At 47.7% G+C, this 9800-nt stretch overlaps 1 protein-coding gene across 1 annotated transcript in view; it reads right to left on the minus strand.

The window, feature by feature from the left end:
• Positions 1 to 240: 240 nt before the first annotated feature.
• The window catches only part of EFCAB6 (EF-hand calcium binding domain 6), a 271537-nt gene continuing 261977 nt past the window's right edge, over positions 241 to 9800 (minus strand). Inside the window, 1 exon segment of the mRNA XM_019515844.1 lies at positions 241 to 459. Within this exon segment, the coding sequence (XP_019371389.1) occupies positions 337 to 459 (123 nt within the window). The 3' untranslated portion in view covers positions 241 to 336.

Below are 9800 nucleotides of genomic sequence, written 5' to 3' on the forward strand. Positions count from 1 at the left end.
CCAGGATTTGCTTGAGAAGCATCTATGGATGCAAGCCAGCATTTTGGTCGCTTTAGGCCTCAAAGGTCTTAGGAATCATTACTATAACATTTTTAATTGTTGTAGTTTTTCTTGGATAAATGGATTATATGAAAATTAATAGCCCTAACATATAGATTTAATCCACAAACCACAAAAGCTGTATTTGCCAGAGTTGTAAGTATTTGAAGCTTGCTAATGAATAGAGGCAAAAAAGGGACGTGCTCGATCAATTTATTGATTGGCAATCAAAATGTATAAATCAGTTACTATCTCTGTTAGCTGCAGTTTCTTGCACTTGATGACCCCTTCCATTTTCTACTTTAGGAATGCCCGAAGGAAATCATTATAGGATACTTTTGATGTTAAGGCTTTATCATAAAATTCCAAAATGTGGAAAAACTCTTCTTCAGACAGGTTGACACTATACTCACGTAGAACCTGAAAATAGGGAGAAAATCAACATTGACTGCTGGGAGTTAGGCACCAAGGAGGAAATTCAGTTCTGTACAAAGTTTTAGCAAAAGGTCTCTACACCACATCTCGCATAAACGTCTTGACAAAATCTGCCTGAGCCCTGAATTCTATAAATTCTTTGATATTGTAAAATCTGTGCAGACCAGACCCTTCCTTTTACCTTAAGGCTTTCCCATGCCAGCATGCTAGAGTGGCTGCTGTTCCTAAACCCTCTTTAGACAGTGATTTACTGTACACTGCCACTTATGTTGGAATACCTTGGAGAATTGGTAGCTCTCCATTTTGTTCTGACTTCTTACCACAAGGAGAGGTTGACTTATAAAAATCATACACTAAGCTGCTGCAAGATCAAAAGAGATGCTTAAGACTGTGGCTGACTTCCTTTTCCTACATCTTAGGGGCTCAGGACTCCCTCCACCCAAAAACAGAAGGCCCAGACCAACTCAATATATCTGTTGTTCCACTGTGAGAGGCAATTTTTCAATGGGCACAAAGTGCTTGGGAGATTAATGCCCCTTTCATAATTCTTATTTCCTTATCTGAGGCAACAGACATTTAACAACTGGAGTTTTAAAAGTACATAGGTACGGTAAGATGCATAAAAGGCATTAGACATTTTCAAAGAGGTTCTGAGTACTTTTGAAAAATCATGCTTCGTACTAATCTTTACATCTTTGCAAATTTGTCTTTTTGCTGCTGGTCAATGCTTGAGATACATCCTTCTTTAAGTACAATCTCTACATCCCACAGGGTACTCCCATATGCTGTTCACTGGCTACATAGTTATGTGTTGTCCACCAGGTAGTAACTAGGGCTGTGCAAAATGGCTATGTTTCATTTCAATTCAGATTCAGCCATTTTGGAGGACAGTGATTCATTTTGGTGTTTCAGATCATTGTTCTGTTTCGATTTGGCCAAATCTGTTTCAGAGTTCCAATGCTGTTTCAGTGATTCGACCATAGGCTATAATGGGGAATCACTAAACTGCCTATAACTTTGTCATTTCTTGCCTGATTCAGATGAAAATTGCAGGAACAGTAGCCCCTTCAGAGGGCATGAAGTCTGCCAAGTTTCAAGGAGACAGGTACAGGGGTTTTTGTGAAACTGCACCTCAAATTTTTCAAAGCAAAACTCATGACACGTGTGTGTGTGTGTGTGTGTGTGTGTGTGTGTGTGTGTGTGTGTGTGTGTGTGTGTGTGTGTGTGTGTTAAGGTGCAGCGTGATCAAACCAGCAGAGATGGTAACCTGTAACAGGAGGCCTTCCCAATGCCAGTTAGAACTCTGCCTGCCCACCTGTTGCTGAGCCAACCACCCACCCCTCTTTTTCCTGCCACACCTTGAAGGAAGACTGATTCAGATGTTTCCCAGGAGGCGGAAGGCTGCCCATTTAGGTGTCCTGGGGAGACATCCATTCTGCAGCTCTATTCTTCCCCGAACACTGCAGCCCATGCCTCGCACATTACATCCTTCACCACCTCCAGCTGTGGTCCCCTCTGGGACCTTTAGCTTCCCCCTTAGGCCCTGGCCCTGCCTTTAGGCCAGTCAGAATCTCAAGCCTCTTGCTCTGGGCATTCCTCACAGTGGGCCCCTGGCCCTTTGACCGTGCCCCTTTGGGTCCTGGCCCCAGCACAGACCAGTCGAGAACACCTCTGATATTTTTATTAGACCAACTGAATAGTTGGAGAAATATATCCTAGCAAGCTTTAGGGTTTAAAAACCTTTTGTCAGGCTGAGGAAGCACCTAGTTGGTGTGTGTGTGCTCTTCCTGAATGGAATGAATAGTGAAGAGATCTCAACCGCACTGGGAAGGCCCCCTACTCTTCCCGGATGGAATGAATAGTGAAGAAGCCAGAGGCTGGCATGCAATGAGGCAAGAAAGCCAGTCAGTGAAAATGTAAATTGAGGTGTCAGGGGGTGAGGGACAGGCTGGGGGGTGGGAAGGGGGATATAGCAGGTAAAAGTGAAGCAGTACCTGGGGAGTCAGATGTCAGGCGGGTTACAGTGTGTCATAAATCCAATGTCTTTATTGAGTCTATGAGTTTGTGTATCCAAGAGGTTGATGAAGTGAAGTTCATAGGCTCCTCTGTGAAAAATGGTTTGTAAATTCAAACAAGCACCGAACCTTGCTAATCTCATCACCAGAAGCCAACTTCCTATAGCCCAAAACACACTGAATGGATCCAGATGATGCCGTTGACAAGAAATGCAAAACCTGCCAACATACTAATCCAATCTATTACAGAGAAGAATACCCAACTACCTGTGGAGGTCACATTTCTCACAAGAAAGCCACTGTGTCTCCAGTCTCTCAGGCCTGATCCTCAAAGGGAATTTACAAACCACTTTTCACAGACAGGCCTATGAACTTCACTTCACCAACCTCCTAAATACACAAACTCATGGACTCAATATAGACAGTGGATTTATGACACACTATAACCTGCCTGACATCTGACTCCCCAGGTACCTCTCCACTTTTACCTGCTACATCCTCCTTTCCCACTCCCCACCCCCACCTTATTCCTCACCCCCTGACAACTCAATTTACATTTTCACTGACTGTCTTTCTGGCCTGCACTGCATACAAGCCTTTGGTTTCTTCACTATTCATTCCATCCAGGAAGAGCAGGATGCCTTCCCAATGCAGGTAAGATCTCAGCTTGCCCACCTGTTTCTGGGCCAACCCACACCTCTTTCCTCTGCCACGCATTGATGGAAAACCAATTCAGATATTTACCAAGTGGGAGGCTGCCCATTTAGGTTCCTGATGTCTAGGGGTGACATGCATCCATTCTGCAGCTCCATACTTCCCCTAACACTGCAGCCCATACCTCGCAGATGGCATCCCAGACAGCTAAGCTCACTTGGAGCCTCACAACTCCACTGCAACCAGCAAGCCTCAGGCCTCTCAAAGATCTTACAGGTCTGGGCTTGCCTTAGCCAGGACTGTGCATGCATGTGGTGGCTGGAGGTTATAAGGCACATGCTCCCTGCCTTTCACCAGGGAGGTTTGCGGTCCTGGCTATTCTTGGGGGCTGCCACGCTGCCGACAGTCCCACCAGGCCTCCCAACCCTGGAAGGGTGCAGTTTTAGGTCATGCCCAGGACCTGGGGTCTCCTCCTTTCCCAAAGCCCCCGCCCATACCTCCAAGTTCATCCTGGCACGGGAGCTCAGCAGGGAGATATTCTTCCCTTGCTGACTGGTGGTACAGTGAGTGCCCCCTCCAGCTCTGAGAGTGGGGCATTAAATGGTTTTTAACATTTTTTTAAAAGGAAATAGGTGTAGATGGAGTGAGGAGAGTGGCACTCACTCCTTCTGCACATGGAGCTTGGGAAACCCCAGCAGCGGAAGGTTCACCTTAAGGAACACCAGTGGCTTCACCAAAACAGGATCCAAGGAGGTGTGGTGGGGTGTCACAACATCCCCAGCTATGCTGAACACCCTTTCACTCAGAACACTGGTTGGTGGACAGAATAGGTGTTCCCAAGCAACTGTGGCCAGATCCTGCCACATCCAGCTGCAGCTTGCCCAGTAGGCCAAGGGGTTACAGAGCAGAGGCTCCATGTCCTTGGCAAGATAGGCAGGCACCGAGGCCACGGTGCTACCTGGCCAATGCTAGGGTCTGGTGCCTCTGCACCCCAACATGGAAGCCATGCCCTTGGCCCACATTGGCAGCACCTGTGCTGGAGGAGACTGGCTGGTGGATGGAGTGTTGGCACAGGAAAATGGATCCCCCTCTTCCACGTCTCCCCGGCTCTGCCCCTATGCCTCCCTAACTCTGTTTACCAGCACCTCCATCTAGTGGTTCAGGGTTTTACCACTGCAGATGCTCCCCTTCACCCTCTGGTCACACATGCCCGCCAGTATGTGGACCATACTGGACTGCAATGGATCCAGATATTTCTTGATGCCCTCCTTCAGCCACTTCACCAGTGCTTGCACTTCTGGTGACAATGACTTGCCCAAGCCAGGAACATTAATCCCTTGGAACCTCTCCATTTCGTTCTGACTCTGACTTCTCCATCCCACTCTGCTTTGTTAAGGGGGCTGCTGATCCCAATCTCCTCAAGCAAGGCCATCTCATGGATGGTCTTCCGTTGCTCCACCAGTCTTTTGAGCATCAGGTTTGTGGAGTTCCACCAAGTCTCCACATCCTGCACGATTTTCTGCTGTGGGATGCTCAGCTCTGCCTGTTTGTCCTGATGCTCTGGCGGAAGTAGCTTGCCCCCTTCCTACATTTGGAAATGAGCTGGATGGTTGTGACATTGCCCTCACCGGCAGCCCTGTCCCCCTCCAAGGTGTGCCTGACTATGAGGTCGAACTTGTGTGCCACACAGCAGATGCCAACAAAATTGGCATCATGCGCTACTTTGACCATATTGGCCCCATTGTCAGTGACCATGAACCCATGGTTGAGCTCGCCCTGCCCAACAAGCCACCCCTGTACCGTGTGGGTCATAGCACCCATGATTTCTGTTGCTGTGTGGGACTCACGCATCACCTCTGCTTGAAGGAGGGCCCACAGACGGCCTGACTTTTTGCATCAGTGCTCTGTGAGGGAGAGGTAGGTATGATCCAGATGTCCGAGGTGAAGTGTAGGGCCACATGCGGACCTGCCTCTTACAGCTCCTCCCTCAAGTATTGCCTGCATGCCTCATACAGGGAGGACACCAAAGTCCTGCTGAAGGTGGTGCATGCGGGCACACGGTATGATGGGGCCACGAGCACCATAAGCCACCTGAACCCTGGCCACTCAACTAAGAATGGCTGGCCATTCAGAGCTAACATCTCCCCAGTGCTCTGGGTGACCTCACTTGCCTTGGGAATGTGCCCCACTTTCCCTCTGCCTTTCCCTTACTGGTCCAGGGTGGCCTGCCTCTGGTTCTGAGGGGTGGGGGCTTCGGAGCAAGAGGAGGACTTGTCTTTGGGTATGATCCCATTGGTGCCAGGCTTAGGAGGAGAAAGGGCAAGGGGGTGGTGCCTCCTAATATGCATCAGCATCCCTGTCATGCTGAAGTGTTTCTCATCCTTGCCCTGGCTGGTCTTACATCGGCAGTGCAGGCAGATAGCATACTTGGGATCATCTGCCATGTCAAAATGATCCCACACTACATGACTCCCTCACTTTTGGGGTGCGGGTGGGGATCCTGCCTTATATCCCTCCTCAGCAGGCAGAGGCACAACAACAGGGGAAGCTGAGCCACTTACCCCCACAACCTCCTCTGCAGTGCCTTCCAGAGAAGGAGACCTGGCTCTAGAGGAATTTTGAAGAGTGTAGAGCACAAACTCATATTCCCCATCCTTCCCCAGAATTTCCCTGGCTATGGCACTGAGCTCCCCTTGTTCCAGATCCAGCTCCTTCTCTAGCACTGGGAGGCTCACGCTGGGAACTGAAATTCGGGTGGAGGAGACTGTCATGCTGGTGCTTGTCATGCTGGTGGTGCTGGGGGTTATTCTTACTGCTGGTGTTAGTGGAGGTGGGGCTGGTGCAGACACTGCTCCCACCTCGTTGCTGCCACTAGCAGCAGAAGCCTCATGCCTGCTAGGGAAGAGTGTGCATCTAAGTTTGCATGGGGAGGTGGAACTTACAGCTCTCTCTCTGCCCCTTCTCACTCCCCTGCCAGAAGACCTGGCACCTGCCTTTCCAGCATGCTTCATAATGTTTGCTGTGGTGGAAAATGTGTGTGTGTATGTAATATATCTTCAATGTGTTTACTATATCTTCTTCTTCTATCTGTTTATGTGACAGAGGCAAGCTTTCATGCCCGGTGCAAGCACTGGCCTGCCTCCTGTCTATGGGCCAGCTGCCCACCTCACTCACCTGTCATGCTTTGATGTAATAGTAATAGGATGTTACTCAGGTAGGAGGCTACCCATTTTGAACCCCAATGTTTAGGGAGATATCTGCAGCTCTGCTCCACCCCTACACTGCAGCCCAAGCCTCATAGATGACATCCACCAGTGGTTTGCACTGAGTCTTTCATAACACATATACATGAACAGACAAACAAACACATACTCGGCTCCAAGCCCTTGGCCCCCTCACTGGGGCTCAGACACCATTCCGTTACTGGGGCTCACTGGGGTCTGCCACCCCATCTGGCTTAGGTGGCAGTAGCCTTGCCTGGCTCTCTGCCATGGGGTATTACACCCTGTGAGGCTCAGACCATCATAACTGTGCCTGGCCCCCGCTCAGGGTCCCTGTAGCCACAGAACTCACAAAGAGCCTGGGCGCTGCTCCAGATCCCTCCACTGACCTGGGCCCTGCCTCAGGATTCCCATGAGCCTGGGCTCCCCCCTGTATTGGTTGAAACAACCAGGGATGTGGGGGCTGGGGTTATAAGGCCCCCCACACTCAACTTTCACCAGGACAGTGATTAGCCTGGCTTTTCTTGGGGACTCCCCCGACACAGGGAGCCCCACCAGACCCCCGCCTCTCTGGCAGGGTGCAGTTTCATGTCTTACCATGACAAATGAAGCCTCTTCCCCCTGCACAGCCCCACCCTGTCCTCCACAGTATTCCTGGCAGAGCTCAGCAGAGAGATGCTGGCTGATCAAGAACTGCCTTCAGCTCAGGGAGCTGGGCCTTAAAATGGCCACCCCAATCACATCTGCCCCTCCCTGGTCCAATTCTTAAAGTGGCAGGCACTACCAGTGCCCTGCCACAGCTTATTTTACTATATCTATGTGGTTATTATATCTTTTTCTATTTGCTTATTTTACTATATCTATGTCTTTACTACATCTTCTACCTGCTTATTTTACTATATCTCTATTTACTATATCTTCTTCTATCTGCTTACTATATCTTGTATCCTATCCTTTCCAAAAAGAGAGACTAGCAGGAGTCTGACTATGAAGTCATTCACTGCAGCCACCCACAGTACCTTTCACATGCTGTTGCTTCCAGAGAGACAGTATACAAATGGGACAGAAAGGCTTGACACAGAGCCTTATATGCTGTTTCTCTGTCCCTCCCCCAGAGCACTGGGATTGGAAGGGACCTCAGGGACAGATTACAGACACTGGCCAGTTACAGATGTCAATATCTGTGGGGAATCAGTACTTCCCACCCCCTGCCCTTCCGCCTCCCTCTTCTGAGTTTCTGTTTCCCTGCAAGCTCGGTTCCGAAACTCCAAAATTCTCTGAAACATTCAGATGGTTTTGTTTCATTTCAGAGATGTTTTGGAGCCTTCCATTTCACTTCAGATTTGGTGTTTCAGGCACTGAAATGGGCTGAAACACCTCTGAAATGAAACAGCTGCTGAAATTTTGCACAGCCCTAGTAGTAACTGCATTGATCTTCACCAGTACAGTACCTTATATCTTCTGACTTGAGTGCCTGCCTTTGTACTTTACTGATTGCCAATGGTTTTCTGTCAAATTCAGATGAGTTGGAACCTTCCTCTCCCCATAAACAACCATTTAAAATCACTGTAGTGCTGGTGTCACAACAGCCATATATATCTGTGTGTGTGTGTAGCCTACATCAGTGCCTCTGCCAAGTGCTGGTATCAATCAGAAATCAGTCAGTGCACAACTCCCATGCACATACATTGCAGCCTTGGTAACAGTGATCATTCAGCTTAGCAAATATGTGCCCCCTTATGCAACAAATAATTTTTGTCTGTTGTATCTTAAAGGAAAATATTTTAGAAAAGCACTTAAGCATTACGGGGGGAAAACAATTTGCCTAAAAGATCCTATCAAACTGTATGACTGGTTTCATTTTTTCTCAATGTAATTAAATTGCACAGGATATAGTGGCCTGAAGTCATTCTCAAATGTTTAATGGCCAAATTAGAAAAGCTTAACAAACAAACAAACTTATTATTATATAATGAAGAAATACAACATGCCATATCCTTGCTTCTGCTCCAGTGAATTTGCTCCAACAATGGATGTAAGGGAAATCTCTGATATAAAGCTTATAGAGTCAATCCTGTGCATCTTGTTCCCACTTATTCATGCTGGGAATGTCAGAGGCAGGAAGGAATCTGCATCCGCTGAGTTGACAGAACTGCCCCTCTGGGATTTCTGCAATTGGTGTAAGTTAGTTTGCTCTATATACTAGGAAACATTCTGGGACCTAGCAGCCAATGGGGAGAAGAAGGGGAAAGGGGAGAATGATAGCTTATTGCTCAGTATAGCTGAGGATTTGGTTCATTATTCAATCAGACTTTTTCAATTGCAGTGATACCATATGGAGAAGGTCATGGGCATCACACTTAAGAGTCAATGTTAAACAGGTTTAGTGAAGCTAAACTGACAAATGTTCCTAGTGGCTATAGAGCATATTTGGATTCTGATTTCTATTTACAGTAAAAAACAAGGAAAATACTCTAATATTAGGCAGTAATTATGTTCTTCACTGATCTAAATCAAATCAGTACTGATCTCTGACTGCCTAACGTTACAAGGCACTGCAGGTGATGGAGAACCTTGGAGACTGGCATTGGTTTGGTTCTGCTCTTTAGTAACATGCCATGGATCAGAAGACAATGTGAAGGATGCCTATCTACTGCATACTACAGAACTCTGTTCTGTGGGTAAGAGCAGAGAGAGAAACAGAGGGTAGAGGTAGAATACACAAAGCCATTCCACCTTCAGAAAGGAATATGCCAGCTGTCTGGGGGCTTTGAAGAGTTGAGGGTCTAACAGTGGCGGCAAAGAGGCCTAATAGAAAGAACCTTTACCTCAGCCCACTCTCTCATCTCCCTCCAAGGACTATATGGTTCATGTAGTCACATTTAACATAGGGAACAATATTTCTTTTTCCCTTTGTACATAAGCCACTCAAGGAGATGAAGAAAAGGAAGTTACTGAGACACTAGTCCTAGTGGGAGGTAAATCATTTGCATTGCATATACACTGGAAAGAAAAATGATCACCATGCCACCAGCACTCACTGGCATGTTACTGCAAGTCTGTAAGGCTATGGGCAGACACTACACATAAGCCAGTTTAAGTGATCAGAAACTGGTTTAAACCTGTAACAGAGCAGATGTTCAGTGCACATAAACCAGTTTGAAAATGGCTGAAACTGGTTTGTGATAAACCTAGTTGAATGTAGTATCAGACTTAACTGATTTGGCTCAAACCGGTTTATGCAATGTCTGTCCCAGACCCCTGGCTGTTTTAAGATAAATTAGACTCCCCCAGCATCCTGAAATGCTCTTTTGGATGGCTGGGGTTCTCTGCTCCACAGCAGGGCTGGCCCCTCCACTCTGCTCCCTGGCTGCTGCTCCGGTAGGGACTGCAAGCTGCTTATCACTTACCACTCCCTGCTAAGCAGGAATTCCCC

This window comes from Gavialis gangeticus, unplaced genomic scaffold, assembly GCF_001723915.1.
Source record: "Gavialis gangeticus isolate Ggan-Ray unplaced genomic scaffold, GavGan_comp1, whole genome shotgun sequence".
Classification (NCBI taxonomy): domain Eukaryota; kingdom Metazoa; phylum Chordata; order Crocodylia; family Gavialidae; genus Gavialis; species Gavialis gangeticus.